The following is a 26,556-nucleotide window of genomic DNA, read 5'->3' on the forward strand; positions in this document are numbered from 1 at the left end:
AATTAAAAAAAAAATTATGTTTTTGTCAGGGTCTGTGAAGGAATTCTGGATTGCTGCTCAACTAAAGGGCATGCAGAAATTCAGTGTGTTTAATCACATGTGACAATTGTAGAGTAATTGTCAATTGCATTTGTTGAAGCTGTAATTGTGTCTCTGCAGCTGTAAAGATTGTGTTATGACTGTTGGACTGTTCAATTAAACATATCCCAGATCTGAGTGTGTGTGTGTGCGTGTGTGTGGTCACAAGAAGCTCTTGGCTCTAGATGGCCTCTCAACATTTAAAATGAACATAAAACAGGCAGATGTCCAAAGCAAATTCATGCTGGGCCATTTACGTAAGAGAAACTGCTGATTTAATGTTTATATGTTTTTACTGGAAAACAAGATGCAGTGCAGTGCATCTAAAAGTCTTTGCTCTTTTTACTTCGCAAAATTAAATGTGCATTACATATGCTGCTTTTATAGTGATTATGATCTGTATTTAGCACGAAGGCTTTTTGTACATGTGTGTGAGTGTGTGTGATTCCTGCTGAGAGGCTTATGTGTAGTGTTAAAGTGGATGACGCAGGAAGCTTTGAGCCACCTGCTCTCTGTCATTGCAACAATGTCGCCAAACCATTTGGACAACGCCGTAAAAAACAGCCTTTTTTGCAACATATTTCATATCTGACAAAGCGTTAGAACTGCTTGACAGTAGGAATATGGATTATCGTGTTCAAATCAGCTGAATACACACTTGGATTGGAGTTCGTGCTGATCAGGATGGCTACATCTATCATTAATTCAACCTGTGAAACATCGATTTTGTCTTGTCTAGTTTGTGTAAATGGTTGTATTCATGGACATTCAAACACATGTCAATATGTGATTAAAAACAGGACAGGCATGTCAGAATGTTGCTTCAGGGCTCTGAGATGGTAAAACCAGATGCATTCTTGCTTTTGTTTCCTTTTTTAAACTCATTTCAATGAAACACCTGTTTCTCTCGATCTCTACCAGGTGTCTGCAGCAGAAGAGCGTTTGGGGCCGATGCGACTCACCCAGGAGCCCATTCAGGTAGAGTCCTCTTTAGTCATTTTGCTTCAAAAGTTTGGAGTTGGTAACATTTTTAATGTTTTTGAAAGAAGCTCCTTATGCTCGCCAAGGCTGCATTTATTTGATCAAAAATACAGTAAAAACAGTGACATTATTACAATTTAAAATGACTATTTTCTACTTGAATATATTGTAAAATGTAATTTATTCCTGTGCTGCAAAGCTGAATTTACTCCAGTCTTCAGTATCACTTGATCCTTCAGAAATCATTCCAATATGCTGATTTGCACTGATAATAAAGTTGAAAAACACTTTATTATCAGTGTCAAAAACTGTTGCACTGCTTAATCTGTATGTGGAAACCATGATACATGTGTATTTAAAATAGAAATATTTTATTTCAATAACTATTATAATTGTCTTTACTGTCACTTTTGATCAATTTAATGTGTACTTGCTGAATAAATGTATTAATTTCTTTTTGAATAATCCAAACTTTTGAGTGGTAGTGTATTTGTTGGCTTTTTAAGTGTTTGTCTGGTAAACTTTGATCTGGTTAATGATCTGGGCTGGGTAAACAAAAGGTGCATGTTTAATTGCCTAATTACTGAGATTGTGCCATGTTATCATTGTGCAAGGCAGTAAACCTCAGACTGCTTTAAGTGAATGATTAGTGTAATTAGTGTGCTATGTTGCTTTAAATGAAAAAAAAAGTTCTTTAGAAATGTGTTAGCATTAAATGGTTAATTCACCCAAAGATGAATTTTGAATTTGAAGTTGCATTCTAAATGTCTGTACCATCCACTAAAAACACCAGCAAATTTATCAACCACTATAAAATACCCAGTTTCTAGCAATTTATTTAATTATTTCAAGATCGCATAGTTTTGCAGTGAGATGTAGACTATTTTAAAGCACAATCTCTTGATCTTACGGGATTTAATGCGTAATTGCTGCAGGTCATTATAAAAGCATGTAGTGATGTATTATGCTCTCTCATGGTCCCTGCAGTAATGCATTGTGTAATGTCACTGTGACACCGTAGAGCATCACTACAGGACTATTTTTAGTGATATTTTGATCTCACATAGGCTGTGCAGTGATTGACTGTCATTGCTGCATTGTCCTGTTCTACAGTAAGGCAAATAAATGAGGGCACCCAATGACCTCTTAACATGGGCTCATGACCCCAGGGATAATCTTGAGATGTCTCAAAGGATTGACACGATTATACTGAGTGCTTGTGTGTGTGTGTGTGTGTGTGTGTGTGTGTGTGTGGGGGGGGGGGGGGGGGGGGGGGGGGGGTATTAGTGGAAATTATGGTTCACTAAAAGTGGTATTGTGAAACAGAAAGTGTGCATAATATTAATAATGACTGACTGCCGTTTGTCAGTCGTTGTAAACTGAGGCCATTTATGTAATTACTGACTCTCTGCGAGTCAGATTTGGCTGATGTAACTGAGGAAATCAATCAAGATTGAGTTTACAAATGAATCACAGGTCATTTCTTGGGTGTTTTGAAACTGAATTGAGTTTTTAAAAAAATGATCCACCCACACACACATTGTCAGGGTTCCAGTGTTAATTTAATATTATTGATTTGGTGTCATTGATTATAGTTATATGCATCCATTTGTAGTGTTTTAATATGTCTATATAGTTTTTATTAATTTTATTTATTTTTTTAGTTTTAGTTATTTTAATAGTTCAAATTAAAGTTAATATTGCCTTGGAAACTAGCTGAATTTTTAAGTTTAATTAATAGACTATATTTTAAAGAAAATGTTTTTTATGGCTTTAATTTTAGTGTTATTTGATGATGATAATAATAACCCTGACGAGTTCTATTGCTATACAGCAGGGTCACCAATTCCGACGAGACAATATAAGAAGTTAGCGAAATCAGTTATCTCCGTCTATTTCATGCAGAATTGCAGTAATGATACCCAAATTCACTCTGGTGATGACTAATCTCCTCTCTTGTGAACAGTTGTTCTCATAGAGCAAGGTCATCAAATCTAACAACACAACTTTACAAGTTACCAAAATCCGTTACCCCCCTCAATTTTAAACAGAATTGCAGTAATGATACCCAAATTCACTCTGGTGATAACTAATCTCCTCTATCTCCTTTTATATCGCAGAAAGCATATTGCTCTGGGTGTGAACAGCTATATAGTAGGGTCACTAATTTTGACAAGGCAGTGTTACCCCCCTCTATTTCACACAGAATGACTTTAATGTTAACCAAATTCACTCTGGTGATGTCTAAACTTCTCTATTTCATATTCTAGAAAGATATCATTTTAATTTGATATGAACACTTGCATGTATACAGCAGGGTCACTAAATTTCACAATGCACTGTTAAAGGATATCAAAATCCGTTAGCACCTTGTATTTTACACAGAGTTGTTTTAAAGTTACCCAAATTCTCTCTGGCGAGGTCTAATGCCCTCTGTTTCATACTCTAGAAAGCATTTTGATTTGGTGTGAACGATTGTACAAAGCAAGGTCATCAAATCCGACAACACACGTTACACATTACCAAAATTCATTACCTCTCCCTCTACAGCTCCCTGATGTTTAATCTCCTCTGTCTCCTCTATTTTATATCAGCATTTTGCTTTTATGTGAACAGTTGCACATATACTTTCAGGGTCACCAAATCCGACAACACACCATTACAGGTTACCAAAATCAGTTACCTCCCTCTGTTTCACACACAGTGGCTTTAATAATAGCCAAATTCACTCTGGTGATATCGAATCTCCTCTGTTTCATCTAGAAAGCATTTTGATTTGATGTGAACAATTGCACATACACAGTAGGGTCACCAAATCTGACGACACACAGTTACAGTTTACTTTGCACAGAATTGTTTTAATGTTACCCAGATTCCCTCTGATGTTGTCTAATCTTCATTGTTTCATAATCCAGAAAGCATATTTATCTGATGTTAACTGCACCTGTCACCAACCCGACAGCACAGTTACAGGTTACCAAAATTGGTTACTTATATTGGCTGACCCTACTGTATCTCTGTCTGTCCAAATCAGAGCAATATTTTTTCAAAGATATAAAATAGAGGTGGTTACACATCACCAGACTGAATTTGGGTAACATAAAAGTCATTCTGTGTGAAATAGAGGAGGGGTAATAGGTTTTGGTAACCTGATACACTGCATTGTTGGATTTGTTGACCCTGCTATATATCCGCGGTTTTTCACATTTCTGATACTTGTGAAAATGGCCTGTTCTGTCAATCAGTAGAAATGTGTTTGAGAGTTAGTGTGTGAGCGGGTGAGGTCACTGTGCCCCCTGTAGGTGGACGTGTGATGCTGCACGGTGGGCCTTCTGAGTGAAGTAGTGGTGACAGAGGCGTCCTGAACGACCTGGGCTATGTGGAATTTCACATTGCAGCTCCATGGTTACACAACGCTGAACAGGATGAAAGACTGTTGACCTTTCACACACACCTAACAACAGCACCTCTCTCTCTCTCCGTCTCTGTCTCGCTCAGGTGTTACTGGTCTTCGTTAAAGAGGACAGTCAGAGCGATGCGTTCTGGTGGGCGTGTGAGCAGGCGGGGTTCAGGTGTAACATCGCACGAACACCTGAGTCTGCGGTGGAGTGTTTCTTGGATAAACACCACGAGATCGTCATCATTGATGGCCGGCACCCACGGTACTTTGAGGCTGATGCCGTCTGCCGGTGGGTACAAGCAAACCATCCATCATCTGTTGCTCACTTGTTTCTGTTTAGGCAGGATGGGGAATTCACTTTTTTAGCTACAAATGCCTGTTTTTTTCCTTTTAAGTTCTATATAATAATTCAATTAATATATGAATTTTAAGATATATATATATGTATACATACACGTATGAATATATGAATAATATATGAAATTGTTAAAAAGGCTCAATGTTGAATCACAGGGTCTTATTTTGATTCTTATTCAATTGGATTTGATTTTGATTCATTTGTGTATGTTATAATGTACATTTTTTCTTACGCTACAGTTCAAAAGTTTGGGCTCAGTAATAATTTAGAAATGAATACTTTAATACAGCCAGTGTGCATTAAATTGATCAAAAGTGATGGCAAATACATGTATAATATATGTACAAAAGGATTCTTTTGAATTGTATATTCACCAAAGAATCCTGAAAAAAATATTTTTTTTACAAAAATTATAAGCAGCCCAACTATTTTCAACATTAATAATAAGAAGAAATGTTACTTCAGAAGCAAATCGGCATATTAGAATAATTTCTGAAGGATCATGTAACACTGAATGATGCTGAAAATTCTGATTTGCATCACAGGAAAAAATTACCTTTTAAAACATTAAAATAGAAAAGTTAATAACATTTCACGGAAACACTTTACAATAAGGGTACATGAATAATCATGTACTAATGCCTACATTAATACTTAATTCATCACATACTAATGATTATTAAAGGAGTTAACTAATTATGAACTATCCTTAACTACAACTGGAGTCATATGGATTCATGCATGAATAACGGCAGCCTTAACTACATGTTAGTACATGTTTGATAATTAATGCATTAATTAACATTTATTGGTAAACTAAATCAAACAGCCTCTTTAAGAAGGAATAAGAAATACTCTGACTTCGAAAGTAATTTAAATAATTTAATAATATCATAATTTGAGCATTTGACATCTTCAGCTTTGTCATAAACATTATTGGGTGGCAATGGATTAGTTGATCCTCCTCATCAAGAGTAGAAAATACCAAATACACTAATGACTGATCTAGTCTGTTTTATGTTCTTCTCTTTCCCTTTAAACTCACCTTATTGTGTTTTATAAAGGAATGAATAAAAAAAATTAAAACCCAAAACCCACAAAGAACATTTGTAGAACCAGAGGTGGGTAGTAACGAGTTACATTTACTTGAGTAAATTTTTGGGGTAACTAATACTTTGAGTAAATTGAAAAATGGGTACTTTTATTCTTACTCAAGTACATTTTTAGTGAAAAAACTGTACTTTTGCTTCTTTACTGTGGGCGACGCTCCTCTCGTTACTTTATCTTAATGCAATACAAGTTAAAAATCCTTCAATTTATTCCAAACGCGCCGTCTATTTTTTTTCTGGGCAATGAGCGATGCCCGTTCGAGGATGATTCATTATTTTGAGTCAATTCTGTTCAAAGGCTTGATCAAACCAGTTGGCAAACCAGTGAATCAGTTTGCAAATCAGTTTGAATGATTCGTTCAGTTCCCTGCCGCGCGCACCGAGTTGTTTGAAGCGGTTCTCACTCAGAGTTGTAGCATCAAGAGCGTTGAAGATGTGGCTTAGGATCTACAGTCAGTTGAAAGCAAATCTGCAAAGGCTATGGTTTGCTAGCTATGAAGATCTTTATTAGATGAACACCGTGTGTGCTGTCGGTTCCACAGGTATAGATTCGATTACAGTACACGATACCATGACATTATCAGTTTGTTGTACATGTACCTTACACATTAAATACTATGTATAATTTATTAATTAAATAAGCTGTCACAGAGTATGAAATGAATACCCGCCAAACCTGCGTTAGTTCCAGGAGGAATGTCTTTGGCTAGACATAATACTGATATTTTCAGGTCAACTTTAACCAGCCATTAGTTGATGTTAGTTCATGGGTAGTTAATAATGAGTTAGTGATGTTGGGCCCTCTCAAGTAAAGTCATGTCAAAATCAGCTTTAACAAGCCATTAGTTGATGTTAGTTCATGGGTAGTTAATAATGAGTTAGTGACCCATGAACTAACATCAACTAATGGCAACAACTTATTCACTGTCAACTACTTACTGAACTCCGCTCATGATATATGTTATACTCTGTATCAAACACACATGTACTAACACAGTGCTGTGTGGATTTTCAAGAAGTCAGAGAGTGGAGGTACAGGATCATCACGGCTGGGTCTGGATGGAGAGTGAACTCTTTCCAGTTTGAGCATTTCTTTAGGAATTGTTCTACAAATGTTCTTTGTGGGTTTTGGGTTTTTTTTTTTTATTAATCCCTGTATAAATCACAATAAGGTGAGTTTAAAGGGAAAGAGAAGAACATAAAACAGACTAGATCAGTCATTAGTGTATTTGGTATTTTCTACTCTTGATGAGGAGGATCAACTAATCCATTGCCACCCAATAATGTTTATGACAAAGCTGAAGATGTCAAATGCTCAAATTATGATAGTATTAAATTATTTAAATTACTTTCGAAGTCAGAGTATTTCTTATTCCTTCTTAAAGAGGCTGTTTGATTTAGTTTACCAATAAGTGCTCATTCATGCATTAATTATCAAACATGTACTAACATGTAGTTAAGGCTGCCGTTATTCATGCATGAATCCACATGACTCCAGTTGTAGTTAAGGATAGTTCATAATTAGTTAACTCCTTTAATAATCATTAGTATGTGATGAATTAAGTATTAATGTAGGCATTAGTACATGATTATTCATGTACCCTTATTGTAAAGTGTTACCCATTTCACAATATTACCGTTTTACTGTATTTTTGATCAAATAAATGTAGTATTGTTAACTTTTTCAAAAAGGTAAAAAATAAATCTTACCAACCCCAAACTTTTGAATGGTAGTTTATGAATGTGCATTATAAATATAAATTATAAAAGGCATTGTTTCAGACTGATTCAAACCAGTAACTCGTCATTCATTCATTTCAGGAATCGTGCAACACTGGTGGAGCGATTATGTTTTTGATTCACCAAAAGAGTCAGTTTATAAGAATCATTTGTATGTGAATCTTTAAGTCCAGGTTGCCCACCACAGTTGCTGAGAATTCAAAATTACTCTCCACTGTGGAGGAAGTGGCCCACATTTGGCTGTTGCGGGTGTTAATTTCCCATCCTGCACAGAGGCTTAAATCCATGTGCGCGCACACATACTCAAAGCTGGCAACTCTCTGCCAAATCTACTAGCTGCCAAATCACTTTTTTGCCAGTAGATGTCTATGCGTGTGAGGGAGAGAGAGTCATTTGGAGAGAAATGTGTAGAAGATACGTGATGAAATCAGAATATGCAAAAAACCTACTTTTTTGTAATTGTATGTGATTTTAAACAGGATGATTCGAGCGACCAAGCCTTCTGAACACACTGTTATTTTAGCAGTGATGCCACAAACGTAAGACCTCAGAGAACACTTTTATCTATTATCCATGTGTTACGGACGTCCGTCATGTTTCTCCTACTGATCTTTCTCTCTCGCAGTCCCTCAGATCAGGAGGAACCATCTGTCCTTCCTCTTCTCTCTGCTGGCTTCTCCAGAGTGAGTATTTTACACTAAAACAGGAATATTTGCTCCACTACATGGGCGGGGCAATTGGGGCGGTGCTGAACATGAGTGTGGACGTGTCCAATTCAGATTAAGATGTACCAAACAACTCTTAAAATTTGTATTAATTTTGATTACCACAGAAAATCATTTAAAAATCTAAAACTTAAAAGTAATGCACACACACACTGTCAGCTTTAATAGACATGATGGGATATATTGGATATTATTTTGCTCAGACAAGTTATTTATTGATTCATGGTAGTCCCACAAGTAACGTTTTATATTTGAATATTTATCCCAGTGCAATGCTGTGTCCCATAGACCTCCCAAATTATTTTTAATATAAATATCCATAGCAGATCATTTTGTTTACTGAATTCCCTGCAGAAAAATCTGGACTCAACTGTAGCTTGCAATACAAAGTAGGACAAAATTCATACTGTGTGCTAAATGCAGTGCTGTATTATATGTGTCTCTCTCTCTCAGAGGTACCTGGAGAACAGCAGTGTGTCAGCCTGCTATAATGAGTTAATCCAGTTAGAACACGGAGAGGTTCGAGCTCAGTTCAAACTGAGGTAAGTCTAAAGCCTAAGCTAGCAGGAAGTTCAACGAAGAAGCTGCTGTGAGACCATCACTGAAGGCTTCAGTATTTGTTTGTGTTTCTGTTGTTGCAGGGCTTGTAACTCTGTGTTTACCGCATTAGAACAGTGTCAGGAAGCCGTAGAGATCAGCAGTGAAGATCATGTCATACAAGTGAGTTTTGGGATCCAAATACTACTGGGATTTGGTTACATTTAGGAAGGCCATTTTTATTCAAAACTACATCCTTACAAGGACTACTTCCTGGATATAATGCAGTAAAGCAGGGGTGTCAAACTTTTGCCCTGCAAAGTTTTGTTACATACGATGCAGTTTTCAATTAAGGCTGAAGGACTTGATTAGTTGGATCAGGTGTGTTTAATAAGGGTTGCATCTAAACTCTGCAGGGCTCTGTCTGGTGAGTGGCGCCACCATTGTGCATACACTCATAGAAAATAATGTGTTCGAATTTAAGACATGTGCGATACAGCGATCTCAACACTTCTCATCCAGTGTGCAACCTCCTCAAGTGTCTTAGATTAGAGAACAGCGAATGTCCTAATACTAAAGTTCCTGATTAATTGTCATACAAAAAGATTAGGCCTTTTTTATGGAAGATTAATACTCATGTACCTTAAGAAGGCTTAATCACATTAAACTTGTAAACATTATTAAATGTCATATGATGCATTTTCAAGTTTTACTTCGTCTTTGGAGTGCTGTTCGTGCATATAAAAGATCCGCAAATTTGCAAGAACTAAAGTCTCAAAACCAAAGAGATATTTTTTTATCAAAGTTAAGATTTAAAGAAAGAAGGCATAACTTTTATTCTCACTGTAGTATTGTGGAGATGCTGTTTGTTTCTAAATATGGTAAGGGGTGTAACATTTCAGTCAAACATTTGAGGTATTCGGCTAATCACAACGCACTGAATAACTGGCCAATCAGAGCACAGAGTACACTTTTCAGAACGATGAGCTTTGTAAAAAAATCTACGTCTTTTAGAAAGGCAGGGCAGAGAGGAGCAAAAATAATGGACGGTATGTGGAAAATAATGTGGGTTTTTTTACCTTAAACCACGTAAAGCACCAAATACACAAAATAATGTTCTTTTTAGCATCGTCATATGGCCCCTTTAAAATGTATATCTTTGTAAGCAAATATTAACAGGGTAAAAATAAATTTATATTCATATTCAAAATATTTAGTCTTTTTAAAATATTTTTCTCTTTGGTTAATGTTTTTGTTATTATTAGTAGTAGTATATTCAAGAATATTATTATGCAATATTAACATATACTTCTACTCTAATTTCCTCACATTTATGCATTTTAAGGCAGTCCATTTAAACCCTTGAGCATTCATTTTATATTAAGGAAGATATTTGAGGTTCTCCGATATCTGTTATGGAGATTATTATATTTTGAGAAAATTATATCTGAAGGTATAATTGAAATGGAAAATAATAAGGGTACTTGACGTGTTTACTGCAATAATAGTGTGACAAGAAAATCATGATATAAGAATACAATATAGGAATATATGAAAAAATTTGGTGTAGAAATCATTTTCACTCAGAAATTGCTAGTAAATTTCACAATTAATTACAAAGAAATGACAAGTAACATTGAATTAAACTTGAAATTTTGAAGTAGAAAGACTGTGGTAGTATTTTCTTGTAAAACATACTCCAGTAATCTTTTTCTTTGTGTTTTTAGTATGTAAATCCAGCATTTGAAAAGATGATGGGCTATCATAGAGGTGAACTGATCGGTAAAGAGTTGACCGAACTGCCCAAGAGTGACAAGAACAGCGCCGACCTGCTGGACACCATCAACACCTGCATCAAGAAAGGAAAGGTTAGTCGGCCATTACACTTCTAGGTCATAATATTAGATCATGTTTGACTTTACCTGTGCCACTTTTTACAAGCCTAACAATACTTATACTTGTCATTGATTCGACTATTAATCATTTTTTTCGATATGTGTGTGCTTGTTTGCTTAGGAATGGCAGGGGATCTATTTCTCACGGAGGAAGTCAGGGGACAGTATTCAGCAATATGTCAGAATCACTCCTGTGATTGGCCAGGGAGGGTGAGTCACATGATAATACAAATTTAAATGAATTGTAATTTATAATTTATAAATTATTATTTAATTTTAAATTTACATTGTCATAATTTAATTGTATAACTATTTTAATATTTAAAATATAATAAATATATTTCATATATATTATCTGTAATATAATAAATTATATATTATTTAGTAAATACTATAAATAATATATCATATATTATTTTTATGTTCTAAATAAATTATGGTAATTTCATTTATACTGCTGCTGCTATTGGTGGTTTTATTATATATACAAATCAGCTAGAATAAAACAGTAAAATCAGACAATTGTTTCCTTACCTTTTAGAAAAATCCGGCATTTTGTGTCCATCAAGAGGCCTTACAGTGATAACCACAGAAAGGTACATTTCTTATTTGCTTTTAAATTTTATGTTAGACTTTACTTTTATTCAGTGAGTATCCAATAAATGTTGACCGAGTTTAATGTTCACCTATTAATAGAGCTCTCAAATTAGCACCAAAACTTAAAGTGTGCAAGGCTCATGGGGACAGCAGTAGGCAGAAATGTTAGCTACGCTAAAGCATCCATCATGACAGGCGGGCGTCAGGGTTATTCTCGTTTGGCTCTCATCGAAGGCGGTCGCATTTTTCTTCCCTCCCTGCCCTTATCACCCCTGCTTACTCTCTCCTGTCTTGTCCTTGTCTGACACTGAAGAGACTTTCTCCGCAATATTCTACAAAACCGAAATTATGGATCTGATCAACTGGTCTCTTAATGCAATTGACACCATCTTGGGATCGGGAGAACCCAAATGTCCTGCTGGGACTTTCGCAGCTGGCTACACGATGGACGCATGGGAGAGGTGGCGGGTCGTGTGTCTGGCGGCTCTTTCCGTGGAGGACATTGAAGACATCTACCTATTCGGAACCATGATAACTGGGTTTCTGCTGTTTGGATTAGGTGTTACCCTGTTATCGGAGAATTCAGGAGACGGGAAAAGCTGTCCAAAACCTCACAAGGCTGCCCGTCATGATTGAAGCAGTTGGCAGCGGTCAACTCTGAGACAGAGACTATTAACCGCAATATGGATTCGATCACGGCTAAGCTCTCGGCTTTGGAAAAGAAAATTGATGGACAAGGAGATCAGAATGGACAATGAGAATAAGCTGTGAAATTAAAAGGCAGCTTTTCGCCCAAAGACCAAACAATCTTATCTCTTTCGGCTTCCCAAAACAACAGACAGCTTGGCAAGGTTGTTCTGGAATCTAACTCCCCGGATGAATACTGCAGAGAGACGCTCTTTCTTCCCTCCCCCCTCAACAAACACCTTGTGATTGTCGAGCGTTTGGGTTCCGGCCAAGGTCGTTTCCATGGCAATACAATCTGCGGACTGAGACAACTTGTCTGGAGTGCCAGCATGGCGGATCTCTAGGCACACGAACTTACAAATACACACATACAGATATTCACCTCCCTACCCCCATCCCACGCCTTCGTCGCTTCATCCCGTCAGTTGATAACGTTCAGGAGCGTAGTGTGAGGACTATTTTTTTTCTCCTCTCTTTCCTCATGTTGTGCTGTATTCTCTTCTTTATTGCATTTCGTTGCCTTGTACCTACATGTGCAATGACAATAAATTGAATCCAATCCAATTAATAACCCTCCACAGACTCAGGTCTAAACCCTGCTGTTAGTTCTAGCATTAGCTGGAGCTGCTGATCAGAAAGGCCTGTGAGAAACAGACACACTGACACGTGTGTGAAATAGCTGTTGCTTTACTCACTGGGGTTAGTATTACCGTTCACACACTCACCGTCTGTTACAAGCCTTACCAAAATGTGCCATGTTAACTAACCATAGTTTCTGTCAGAATGCAATGGTTGCTACAATTAGTGATACTAGATTAAAATGAAATCTTTATTGCTATTCAGCATCTTTACAGACATGCAACAGTCATATATGAGGTAGTGTGTGAATGTGCAAATGTCTATGTATTGAAAAACACTTGATCAGTGTTTTTGTCTGCTTATTTAATGAAAATGTAACATACCACAGGATACATTATTTCAGAAGCAAAAATAATGTGTCTTGTTTTCTGAGGATAAAATTAGAATTTTTTTATTACTTTATTAACAGATTTTTTTAAGTATAAACACCTACAGATTTTTGTTAAAATTTAAATTTATTTAAATTTTACATTTATTCAAAACAAGGAAATCTGTATATACACCAGTTAAAAGTCTGGGGTCAGTAAATTTTTTTTTAAAAGAAATTTAGAATAAAACGTAAAAAAACATGTATAATATAAAAATATAATTCTTATAAAATTATTTTTTCAAATATAAAAAATAAGAAATTTTATTCTGCAAAGGTGGTTTAAAGTGATCAAAGGTGGCAATATATAAACATTTATTATGTTACAAAAGATCTCTGTTAAAAAAAAAAAAAAATTATATTCCTTAAAAACTTTAAAAATATGAATCGAAGTTTCCACAAAAATTAATCAGCACAACTGTTTTCAAAGTTGACAAGGATAATAAATGTTTCAGCAAATCAGCATATTAGAATTATTTCTGAAGGATCATGTGACACGCTGCAGAAATGTTGCTGAAAATTCAGCTTTTCATCACAGAAATAAATTACATTTTAAAATATATTCAGATAGAGAAGAGTTATTTTAAATTGTTATAATATTTCACAATATTACTGTTTTTACTGCCATGGTGAGTCAATTCATATCAATTGAAATCAATCTTTCCTGTTATGTTAGAAATACTGATTAAGAAATGAACAAAATTAAATGCACTTTGCAAATTCTGCTGGATTAAACAAGATAAAAATAACACTAATTATCAGTGAGTTTGTAGTAAATCTTCTCCTGTGGTGCAGTGTGTGTGTTTGTCATGAAACGTGTCGTCTCGCTTAATCAGATTTCCTGACCTCATCCTTCAGGACAGTGTAACAAGGCTCTTTTATACTACATGTCATCTGTTTTTGAGTGTGTGCATATGTACGAGTGTGAAAATGTATACGAAAATGACCATGTTCTCTTTTTCTGCCTGTACCACGTAACTTTTACTTTCTGCTAAAAAGCAAACCTCATACTGCATAGATTCCTTTTTGGCAGCGCTCTTTAATCTCTAACCTAAGACTAAAAATCCTATTTCATTCATTCAAAACTTGATCATGTTAAAAGGATTAAATGGGACCCAGGTGAATTCAGCAAATGCTTAAACCGTGTTCTGATCAGGAACAGAGCTGACAGAGCGACAAGTGATAGATCCTGTCTACCCGATGTTAATCTAAGGCTGTATCCTAACCAGCCACAACAAACAACAAGAACAAAGTCATATTGTGTGATTAAACAACAAAAAATTTATTGATTGATTCACCAAGGCTGCATTTATTTGAACAACAGTAATATTGTGAAATATTTTTACAATTTAAAATAACTTTGTATTTGAAAAAAAAACTTTAAAATGTAATGCAAAGCTGAATTTATCAGTGTCACACGATCCTTCAGAAATCATTCTAATATGCTAATTTGCTAATTATTTTTGCTTAACATTTTAGTGGAAACCCTTTTTTCAGGATCTTTGATGGATAGAAAGTTCCAAAGAACAGCATTTGAAATAAAAATCTTTTGTAAAATCACAGCAGCTAGAATAATGAAATGTATCATTTTGATGGCGGAGTGTAATCCAGAAAGGATTGTGTGTTTATGAAACACATGTGAATGAAATGAAATGAAATTATATTCCAGTTTTAAATGTGTTTCTGATTACAGATAGCCTGGGATTACACAAGTTTTGTATTTTAAAGAAAACCAGTTCAAATGAAGCATAATTAGCTTTTTGGGATAAAAGAATTTCTTAATATGAAATTCGAATGGTATGACTATTAGATATTAGACTGTACAGAAATTGAAAGCTACACACTAATACACACTATACTCATAGTCACGCAATGCCAATGTTGTTAACATTAATAATTTGAGAATAAAGTATAGCAATAATAATTATTTGCACGGTTTGATGTGATATGAGCTAACCGATCTCCATTGGTAGCACGATTTATTGTAATACTTTTTCCCTCAATTGGTCAGAACAAACGTGGCAGACTTGTTACTTACTTGTTCAGATAACAATATACAGTGAAAATTCTTATTTGGGTCATATATTCCAAGACATAAGCTAGAATCTGTGATTGCAAAGTACAGTAAATATCCACACCGGTGCGTGACTGACAGCTACACATTCACCTCAAAACATTAGATTCATTCGCCCACGCAAGCAAGATAATTCCGCAAGCAGCTGCAATTTCAGGTTTTCAACAGAGATGGCGACAAAGAGGCAAAACTTACAGACTGCAGCTTTAATTTCACTTAATAATGTAATTAATTACATTATATATTATATTTAATATTTATAATATTTAATGTAGTAATATTTTTATTAATATTTCACTTTTTAAATAAATGAATTTGGCCAGTAATATTTTTTTTATTGAAATTAGTGTTAAGTATTGACTTGTATTAGTATAGATATTATATTTAATCACATTTAATAATTTAACTACTGTATTTAATTTAATATTGTATTTAGTATTTATAATATTTCATGTTTATGTAACATATTTAACTTCTTAAGGGGGGTTGTCCAATAGCATTTATTTTTGCGATGGTATTGGAATTAGTATCAAGGGTAACACTTCATTTTAAGGTGTTCTTGTTACACGTTACATGTACTTACTATTATAATAAAAATACATTTTGCATAATTACATGCAAGTAACCCTAAACTGAACCCTAGTGTAAGTACATGTAGTTAATTAATATTTATCAGTACTTAGGTGTATAATTACACTGTAACAAGGACACCTTAAAATAAAATGTAACCATATCAAGTATTGACTTTAATTAGTATGCATATTATATTTTATTACATTGAATAATTACTGTATTTAATTAAATAATACATTTTATATTTAATGTATTGATATTAATATTTCACATTTTTTAATATTTTCACAAGGAGTTTGTTCAATAGCATTTTATTTTTTTGCGATCTATTGACGTTAGATCAAGTGTTGACGTTTGTTTAAAATTTTGGTATTGTGATAAATTCATGGCGTATTGTAGTCTATTGTGTCTAAAAACCACCCACTTCGACAAGAAAGGGACATCTGACCGATATTTCAGCAACCGAGCTTGTCGGGACCTGGGACTAGTTAACTCTATAAACTTACCCGCTGTATTCCACACAAAACATAATCACCCTCTAATTCATCTGACACCTGATATCATTTGCACATTTGTCTTACTTATATTGTTGCCAGAAAGTTTACACTGAGAGGTTTAGATTATTAGCTGTGTGTGTGTGTGTGTGTGTGTGTATGTGTGTGTGTGTGTGTGCAAGCGAGAGAGAGAGAGAGAGAGAGAGAGAGAGAGCGAGAGAGAGCTAATCAGATATCTGTGTTTGCAGGTTCATAAGCTGAGCAAAGAAGAGAAATGCTGTGGTGAACACTCACAATCAGGTACAACACCAGACGGTCTGTCATTAACGGTTTGTTTGTTTGTTTACTGTTGCACACTGTAACCCATAATGGCTCTGTATAGATTTGGTTTTTTGTAACATTCTGTGAAGCAAACAAAAGTGTGAATATAAATGCACTGGTCAATGCTGCCTCGAGAAGTAGAGGGGAAAAAAGAGTTCTCTGAAATAAAAATCAAATGTGTATAATTAATATAAATCAAACTATAAATAAATAATTATTTAAAAGATTATAGTTTACACTAAATTATATTATGTTGATTTTAATTGATATTTTAATTAAATATCCATCTTTCTATCTGTCTTTCAAAAAAGACAGAGACTTAGTGTCACTAATTTATTAAAGAGTGCTCCTAATAAAATTGGGTTAATTTAAATAATTTAATTTGTAATCAAATTTAAATGTCTAAAATTAATATAACTAAATTTGTAATTAAATAAATATATAAAACAATAACTACATAAAATAATTAGAAATAAATATTATATTTAATATTATAATATATTAATATTATTTTAATATTTCACTTTTTAAATTAAAGAATTTATTCTACAGCATTTTTGTTTTTACTACGTATTGAAATTAGCACTAAATATTGACTGAAATTAGTAGAAATATACATTTCTAAAAAATTATTTAATTACTGTATTTATATGTTATATTTTTAATATTTATTATATTCAGTTTATTCATATTTATTTATATTAATATTTAATTTTTTAAATAGTTAAAAATTAAATACATTTAATAAAAGTAATTTAGATGTAAATAATTTTGTTTAATAAAATTTTAATGCATAACATGAATATAAATCAATTTATAAATAACAATAAGAGATTATAGTTGATAATAAATTAAATTGTATTTATTTTAATGAACAAATATGACCATCTAGTCTTTTATTATTGTGAAAAATTAAAGGAAAATGTATGATTTTTGTCTTGCTCACTTTTGTCTGCTGCATGAAATTGCTGCTGTGCTTTTGATGATCATAATGATGATGATGATGATGATGCAGGTGAAAATAGTGGAGCTGGTTGGCTGTGTTCAGATAAGAGATGATGAATGCAGTTATGTCTTTATGTGTGCTTGTGCTCACTCGTTGTACTCATTCCTCTTTGTCCTTGTCCAGAATGCAATTCCTTGCGTCACAAAGACCGGAGGAAAGAGTCTGTGGACATCAGATCCATCAGCTCTCACAGCAGCGATGGTAAGAGAAAGAGAGGATGTGTTTCATCACAACACACCAACAGAAACCAGCGAAAGACAATCCCTTTTACACTCCAGAAGTAATTATCCAGAGAAACAGAGCAGTAAAGAGATTTGTGTTCATGTGTGCACTTGAGTGTGCGTGTTTATAATGTGTCACAGAGTGTGTGTGTGTGTGTGTGTGTGTGTGTGTAAGTGGGGCTTTTTGTGACGTTCCCAGCATTGATGACATCAGCACATTCACAGTCTCAGTGCACTCTGACGCAGATGGAGCTATTTAAAGAGCTCTTCTCTCTCTCTCTCTCTCTCTCAGCTCCTAGTCTACAGAACCGCAGATATTCCTCTATGGCCAGAATCCACTCCATGACTATTGAGGCTCCCATCACTAAGGTACACCTGCATTATTATACACACCTGAAGACAGAAAAAACATAAACCTGCATGAATCGTTATAACCACCTGATTCAATACAGAATCATCCATCCATCTCGTTCTCTCTATTGTTCTGTCTATCCTTCTATCTGTCTTTCCATCATCCATCCATTGTTCTATCATTCTGTTGTTGTTCTATCCATCCATCCATCCATAGTTCTGTTGTTCTAACAAAACTTACATTACGATAAGTTTGTACAGTCTTTGCTCCTCTGTTGTATGTCTGTTGTATGAATTTATTTGAATTTTTATTATACAAATTATATTCAAATGCAAGTTTTAGATCCTGTCTGCTACCTCAATTCTAATTCTAGTTCAAACTGGAGAATTGAATTGGAATGTAAAAGGTGTTCTCAATTCCGTTCTCAATGGCACACAACCCTGAGACTTGCTGAACACCTCTGTCTCTGTGTATTTATGATTACGCCGTCATAACTGATGATTTGTTTGTGGAAGCAAAACAGATGTCAGAGGGGAAAATTCTTTACTACAGATATATTTATGAATGTAAATCTTTGAGTAGTGGTTTGTTGCTTTCTCTCACCTTCTGCTTTTGTTCTGCATGTGTTTCGTTGTCTTTATAGGTGATAAATATCATTAACGCAGCGCAGGAGAGCAGTCCTGTGACAGTAGCGGAAGCTCTGGATCGTGTTCTGGAGATTCTGAGGACCACCGAACTCTACTCACCCCAACTGGCCTCAAAAGAAGACGATCCCCACACTAATGACCTGGTGGGGGGGCTCATGAGTGTAAGTCAACAATTCACCTTTTATTCTTAAAGGTGCTTATGTTAATTCATTTTATTTTATTATTATTTTATTTAAATGTTATTGTATTAATAACCCTATATTTTATTTGATTGCTACCCCTAACCTTATTCATTTTATTTTATTACTAACCCTTTATTTCATTTTATTTTATTTCATTATTTAATTTATTTCTAACCGTAATTTTATTAATTGTATTTTATTATTAACCCTATATTTGATTTTATTTCTAACCCAAACTCTATTCATTTTATTTTATTGCTAACGCTTTTTATTTTATGTCATTTTAATTTAATTTATTTTTTGTTTTTTAATTGCTAACCCTAATTATTTTTCCCTATTTATTTTTATTTTTTTCAAAATAAATGTATTCAAAATAGCAAGAAAATCCATCATATGATTCCTGTTTGGAACTAGATGACACAAAAGCCTACAAGTCATCTTAAATCCACATGATTCACAGAAATAGCCTTAAAATACTCTTCAAACACATGCAGTGAAAGACATCATAAACAGTACCGATCAATATTAAACAGCCGGGAAATTTCACAAACTGAATTCCTGTACACAAACAAACCTAGACCAGATTTTTTCAGCAGAGAATCATCATTACGGGAGAAATTCAGACGTGCTCTGCCAGGAATCTGTTCTTATATTCAGCGTGTGACTGCATGTCAGTGGCAGTCAGTAGATGTGAATGCTCTTGTTTTCGTGGCACTGATACACTGAGCTCCATGCTGCCTGGCACAGGCTGTTTCACAGTTAGCCAGCAGTCTGTGACGACAGTGCTGCGCTTGTTTACACAGCAGTCTCCCTGTCTGCCATCTCCACGTCTCCCCCTATAAAAACGGTCCACTTTTAAACCAGATTTAAAATGTTTTAGACAAGAAAACAGTTGCTAGACTAAAAGAGGGTTCACACGGACAGAGGTTTGCAGGGACACACAGAACAGAAGTCGTTCATTTGAAAGTCTCCGAGACTTTTGGTGATGCAACGAAGCAATTTGCCAATGTGCAGCGATGCAGTGGTTACTGAACAGTGAAGCTCAAATGATCTGCTTCCTGATATAGCTGGATACAAATACCAAGAAGTTTTAACAGGGTTTACTTCTTGGCTACAGACATGACTTTGGAGATTGTTAGTTGGCAGGGTTCCCACTGTGCTGAAAAACTTGGGAATATCAGGGAATCTCAAACATTTTACACCAGGAAAAGTCACAGGAATTAATACAATGTTGACATCTAGTTATTCTCAGTTGCAAAGTATTTCTTTCTAGAAATTATGCAAAGAGACCTGATCACAAACACCTGGAAAAGCATTTAAATTGATCAAACATGACAGTAAAGACATTTACAACAAATTAATTCTGTTTTAATTAAATGCTGCTTTTGATTCACAAAAGAATCATAAAAAATATATCAGTTTCCACAAAAATATGAAGCAGCACAACTGTTTTCAGCATTGATAACAATAACGAATGTTTCTTGAGCAGCAAATCAGCATATTCGAATGATTTCTGAAGATCATGTGATACTGAAGACTGAAGTAATAATGTTAAAAATATTTTTTTTTTACTACAACTACAAAGCCAGATTCAGGGCGCTTCCTTTCATAATGACATTTTTCTCTGTTACATAAAGGTCAAGCGGATGCGATGCACAAATCTCAAGAGTTCAAATGACGTTTTTGGTGGGTGACCTTTTGAGGGAGAGGTCAGAGGTCAATCACACAGTGAAATATCAGAGTTGAGATAGTGCAGCTGTGGCCTGTGATCATTACAGACGGGATGTGTGTGTGTGTCATATTCATGCATGTACAGTTCTATTATGCTACGCCTGCAACATCTCAGACAGAGTTTGTTTTAAGTGCTGGATGAGTCTTTTTGAATTTGGATCTGTTTTCTGTGCGTTTAATATACTGCAGGCCTGATAAATGGCCTTTTCTCATGAGCGCATGCAAGCGCGAGTGAATTATGGGTAGCGTGGTAGTGCTGTGCTTAAGTGTGTTGTTATGATTATGTTGGCTGGAAACAAAATTTTGGCTTCCTCAAGTCTTTTTCTCTTTCATTTCAGTCAGATATATCGATGTATATTTTTCTTCATTTCAGGACGGACTCAGAAGGCTCTCTGGGAATGAGTATGTCTTCTCCAAAAGTGCATTACACAGTAAGTTCTAGCCCTGAAAATGATTATTGATATAATTAATACAGATTGGATGAAATGTTGGATGTTGTAAACCAACTTTGAATAAACGATTTCAGGCCATTTACCTTCTTGGGTTATAACTAAGTATTATAATGAAGTATTATTGAGTATTATAGGATGTAATACTAGGGTAATTGTCTGTAATTAAACAAAAAATATTATAAATAAAGATGAAATAAAATTTAAATATTAGATGAAAAAATTAACTAAATGAACATTTGAAATGTTGCCTTGGCAGCTAACTGAAATAAGTTTAAGTTAAAGCACTAAAGTTATTACCTGCAAATAAACTAAAACATAATATATATATATATTATTATAATATATAAATAAATTAAATTAAAACTAAATAGTATTTAAAAAAATATAAATAAATGACAAAAGTACAGACTAAAATGACTGAAAATTAAAATGAAAATTGAACAAAACCTAAAACTGAAATAAAAATAAATAGAACCCAAATATAATATAAAAAGTACATGACAAAATAACAATAAATTAAAATTAAATTAAATAAACTGAAATAAAAAATATGAAGCCTAAATAATAAACAAAAAAATTAATTACAGAAGTAAATAAAATTACTAAAAATTAAACTGAACTAAAACTTAAACTAAAGCTGAAATTCAATAAATGATACCTATTTTTTTTTTTTTATATATATAAATGGCAAAAGTAATAACAAAATTACAAAAAACAAAAAAACAAAACTGAAAATCCAAAAATTAAAGCTAATTCAAAACACTACAATAGTATATAATTAACATTAGTTTAAGGTATCTGAAATGTTTTTGTACCTTTCTGCCATGTTTTATCTTGACATTGAACGTTTGGCCATCACCCATTTGACCTTCAGATATGAGTCAGAGTCAGCTGGCAGTGCCTGTCCCGTTAAACGACATCCCGTCCTCCATCGCAGAGCTGCTCAACGAGGAGGAATTCTGGGAATTCAATATCCTGGAGCTGGAAGCAGCTACTCACAAGAGGTACCAGAGAGCGAGACTTTTCTTTGTGTAAAACTAGTTTTAATGGGAAAGTTCTTGATTTTTATAGTGTGTGTGTGTGTGTGTGTGTGTGTGTGTGTGTGTTCGGTCACAGGCCGCTCTCATACCTGGGGCTGAAGATCTTCTCTGCTTTTGGCGTGTGTGAGTTCCTGAACTGCACTGAGGCCACGTTGCGCTCGTGGCTGCAGGTGATCGAGGCTAATTACCACGCATCCAACTCCTACCACAACTCAACACATGCAGCAGACGTCCTGCACGCCACAGCCTACTTCCTGCGCAAGGACAGAGTCAAGGTAACCCTGACAACCAATCAGAATACAGAAATAGAAATGTTTCGATTTATACTTTGATCAAAAATGAAAACATCGGCCAAAGGTAAGAACAGCCTTTTTTAAGGATTTATTAAGACTTATTTTGTTTACTTGTTTTGACCACTCATCAAGCCTAGTTTCAATACTCAATCAATTATTCAAAAGTATGGTTAACTTTGTTGTAAATTTCTTAATAAATTATTTTCTTATATTATTAATTATTAATAGTGCTAATATAAAAACCATTAAATTAATTTAAATTATTTAAATCAAAAGCGTTTTTTTTTTAATTACATTGTAAATAAATGTATAGTTTATAAAGTAATTTTATCAATTAAATATAATAATAAAGTACATTTACAATTCACCTCAGCCAACCTCAGTTAAACTGAATTGAATCTGGATTTTATCAAAATGATCCAGAATGAATTATATACAAAACTGGTCAACTTATATGTGTCATTAACTAATTACACTTTTAATTTTACTATTTTAATATTTATTTATTTTATGAACATGCGTTTATATAAATACTGTAAATGTAATATTTATATTATATTATATTATTTAATATAAAATGAATTTATTAATAATAATATCATATTAAATTCAAATTCAATATACATAAGTGTTCAAATTAAAATTAGAATTTTAATTTTAATATTTAACATCAAATTGTAATATTTCACTTTAATATCTTAATATGTATTAAAAAATCACTTAAAAATTTTTTTTAAAATAAATTAATATTAATGCTATATGTTAATGCAAACAAAAAGTTTCTGAAAAAAAAACTGAACTAAAAAATAAGAACACTCAAAAAACAAAAAAGTATTTAATACTATTGTCTTAATATTTGTCGAAAAATTCACTCTAAAATGTTTAAAACACAAATTGTGCATTATCTATTGATAAAGCCATTTAAGTTGCCACAGTTATTGACTGATGCTGTTAATCTCATAAAACAGTCAGTCAGTAATATTGAGCTTACCTAAACAATTTTGAGTTACTTCTGAAACTTACCTACTGTATCTGTGCTGTGTTTGCAGGGCAGTCTTGACCAGTTGGATGAAGTAGCAGCGCTGCTGGCAGCAACGGTCCATGACGTTGATCACCCGGGCCGCACCAACTCATTCCTGTGCAATGCAGGCAGTGAGCTGGCCATTCTGTACAACGACACGGCCGTCCTGGAGAGTCACCACGCCGCTCTAGCATTCCAGCTCACTGTACGAGACAGCAAGTGCAACATCTTCAAAAACATGGAAAGGTATCAGTACATTTGATCATACGTCATCATGTGTTTCATATGACTCACACTAATCCAGTACTAAACTCTCTCAACCTATCAACATTCAGGACTCAGTTTCGAACCCTACGGCAAGCCATAATAGACATGGTGCTGGCGACAGAAATGACGCGACACTTTGAACACGTCAATAAGTTCGTGAACAGCATCAACAAACCCATGAGTGCCATTGAGGAGACGAGCTCCAATGTAAGACACACAGTACTGTTTCCATACTGTTTGAGTACAGTCTAACCAGTGCCGATCTGCATGTGTTACAGAGTGAAGGCAGTGATTGTGAGGGTCAGGCCAGTATTCACAACTCTCCTGAGAATCGTCTGTTAATTAAACGGATGCTGATTAAATGTGCCGATGTGGCCAATCCCTGCAGACCTCTGGAGCTCTGCATCGAATGGGCTGGTCGCATTTCAGAGGAGTACTTTGCTCAGGTAAAAACATTCAGTCACAATTGCACTTACATGCTTGCATTGTCTTTCAAATTTTTATTGTCATTTAACTTACATAAAATGTTGTAGTTCCTAGTGAAATATAGTGTTTCTGAAGTATTTGACGACAAAAAAATCAGTTGAAATAATTGTATTATCTAATTGTATTGGGTAATTGTATTTTGATTAAAAAATTGAATTATTATGTTTATTTATTTATTCAATTATATTTGAAATAATAAACAAAAAATAATATTCAACGACTGTTTAAATTCCAAATACATATGCTGAAATTAAAATAATTTTAATATAAATTTTTAATTTGTAATATATTTCACAATTATATTTAAATATTTACTTATAATTCCCTCAAAAATGTTTGAAACTGAAATTATTTTAGTTGGTTTTTTTAATTAGAAAATAGAATTATTATGTTTAAATTTATTTATTATTTATATTAATATTTTTTTTTATATTATTTATTTTTTTACAATAATTTGTCTTTGCTTTCTGTATTTGCAATCTCCTTCTTTCCTTAGACTGACGAGGAGAAAAGACAAGGTTTGCCGGTTGTCATGCCAGTGTTTGACCGAAATACCTGCAGCATTCCTAAATCCCAGATCTCATTTATTGACTATTTCATCACGGATATGTTTGATGCCTGGGATGGTAAATATACACACACTCACACACTAGTATGGTTTTTATTCTTATTTTTATTTTAAAATTTTTAGTAATTTTGTTATGTTGGTTCTTTTTTTAAATATGTATATATAGTTATTTTTATTTCAGTTATAGTTATTTTAATACATCAAGTAAATCCAAATAAGAAATGTATCCTTGTAAACTAGCTGAAATCAATACAATTTTGTTTTTTAGTTTTTAATTTATTTTATTTCAAATAAAACAACGCCTCCTCACAGCCAACTGAAAAAAAACAAGCACTCCAAAGATGGACAAAAGGTTTATTTGCAAATCATTCATTGCTCTCATGTTGCCAGAAATAATCTTTTTTTTTAAGCAGTTTATTTGTAAAAACTTTTTTCTTTTTCAAAAACGTAACACTCCATAACATATTATATATGTATACTAATACAATATAAACAAAAAGGTTATCCTATGCCACCCTTCTTCCCTGCCCCAAACCCGAACATGCACCAAATATTCATGAAGGCAGTCACATATCACCATCAGAAGAGCCTCAGCCGGACCAAGGACAAGAAAAAACAAAAACAGAGGAAAAACTAAATCTAATGACACGCAGCATAGCAAGGATATCTTTAAAATATAGACCTGAGAAATTTTGTCAAACATCTTTAATCTGCCCGCTCTAGAAGAACGCAGCCTTTCAAGCTTGAGGGCCGAAACCATTTCAGCTAACCATTTAAACAAAACTTGGAGGCAACATAGATTTCCACTCCATCATAATCACTCTTTTGACCAGCACCATGCCCAACATGAGGGAGAATTGTTGATTTTGCTTCCAAATTAGAGCCTGGTCTGAACATCCAAATATCGCTAAATCGGCATTAACATTAATCTCGCCAGAAATAATCTTTAACTGGTTTATTAAATCTTGCCTTAAGCTGTAATTTTATGATGATTTTTATTTTGCCAACAAAATCATTGTGAATAAAACATAAATGTGAAATATTTCAGCTCTATAACAAATCCAGAAAAAAAATCACCAAACACTGAGTAGAAAATGATCATTCTAATACACAATAATGAGGAAGTATTTTTTTATGTGTGTTTGGGTGAGAGAGAGAGAGAGAATACTTTCCCAGGCATCTTTTGACTCATCTGATTCTCCTAAAAGAGATGAAATGGTCCATTAGCAGCAGTAGATGTTGGACCGGAGGGGTTGAGAACAGGGGTTGTGTTAGATGGTTGCTGAGAGGTTGTGATAATGTTATCCAGAGGTTGGGCTGATTGTGGCGAGCATTGGAAACTTTAGGCTCTGTGTTTCCAAACTGAGCTGAACCCCATAGAATAAACCTGCTTACTGTCAACACACAACAGCCGTGATGTCACGGAAACTTTAAAAATGGTGGAGAGGGGCAGGGGGTGAGCTTGTGTGTGTATGTGAGAGAGAAAGAATGTGCATCTGTGTGTGTGCGTCTTTGATTTTCGTAGTCTGGGGTCAGGATGCAGTGAAGCAGAATCTCTTGAGCTCTCTGCAGATTTAGTTCCCAAGGTCATGATCAGGTCAGTTTATCATAGAGGAGCTGCATGTGTGTCTGCGTGCGTGTGTGTCTGCATGTGTGTGTGTGTCTGTGTGTGTGACAGATTCAGCAGGGGGCACTGAAAACATCCTCAAGAGGAT

General features: G+C 34.2%; 1 protein-coding gene across 2 annotated transcripts in view; it reads left to right on the forward strand.

Moving 5' to 3' along the window:
• The window catches only part of LOC306861989 (high affinity cAMP-specific and IBMX-insensitive 3',5'-cyclic phosphodiesterase 8B-like), a 46,304-nt gene that overhangs the window by 16,856 nt on the left and 2,892 nt on the right, over positions 1-26,556 (forward strand). For both annotated transcript variants that reach the window (XM_079404553.1, XM_079404552.1), the window contains exons 2-21: positions 1,000-1,056; positions 4,558-4,748; positions 8,146-8,205; positions 8,292-8,349; positions 8,845-8,933; positions 9,033-9,111; positions 10,656-10,796; positions 10,945-11,033; positions 11,365-11,419; positions 16,503-16,554; positions 17,705-17,782; positions 18,095-18,171; positions 18,798-18,962; positions 21,088-21,145; positions 22,041-22,170; positions 22,283-22,481; positions 23,549-23,766; positions 23,856-23,994; positions 24,066-24,233; positions 24,770-24,899. In XM_079404553.1, the coding sequence (XP_079260679.1) occupies positions 1,000-1,056; positions 4,558-4,748; positions 8,146-8,205; positions 8,292-8,349; positions 8,845-8,933; positions 9,033-9,111; positions 10,656-10,796; positions 10,945-11,033; positions 11,365-11,419; positions 16,503-16,554; positions 17,705-17,782; positions 18,095-18,171; positions 18,798-18,962; positions 21,088-21,145; positions 22,041-22,170; positions 22,283-22,481; positions 23,549-23,766; positions 23,856-23,994; positions 24,066-24,233; positions 24,770-24,899 (2,233 nt within the window). The remainder of the gene's footprint in view (positions 1-999; positions 1,057-4,557; positions 4,749-8,145; positions 8,206-8,291; positions 8,350-8,844; positions 8,934-9,032; positions 9,112-10,655; positions 10,797-10,944; positions 11,034-11,364; positions 11,420-16,502; positions 16,555-17,704; positions 17,783-18,094; positions 18,172-18,797; positions 18,963-21,087; positions 21,146-22,040; positions 22,171-22,282; positions 22,482-23,548; positions 23,767-23,855; positions 23,995-24,065; positions 24,234-24,769; positions 24,900-26,556) is intronic.

Source organism: Barbus barbus (genome assembly GCF_936440315.1).
Source record: "Barbus barbus genome assembly, chromosome: 43".
Lineage (NCBI taxonomy): Eukaryota > Metazoa > Chordata > Actinopteri > Cypriniformes > Cyprinidae > Barbus > Barbus barbus.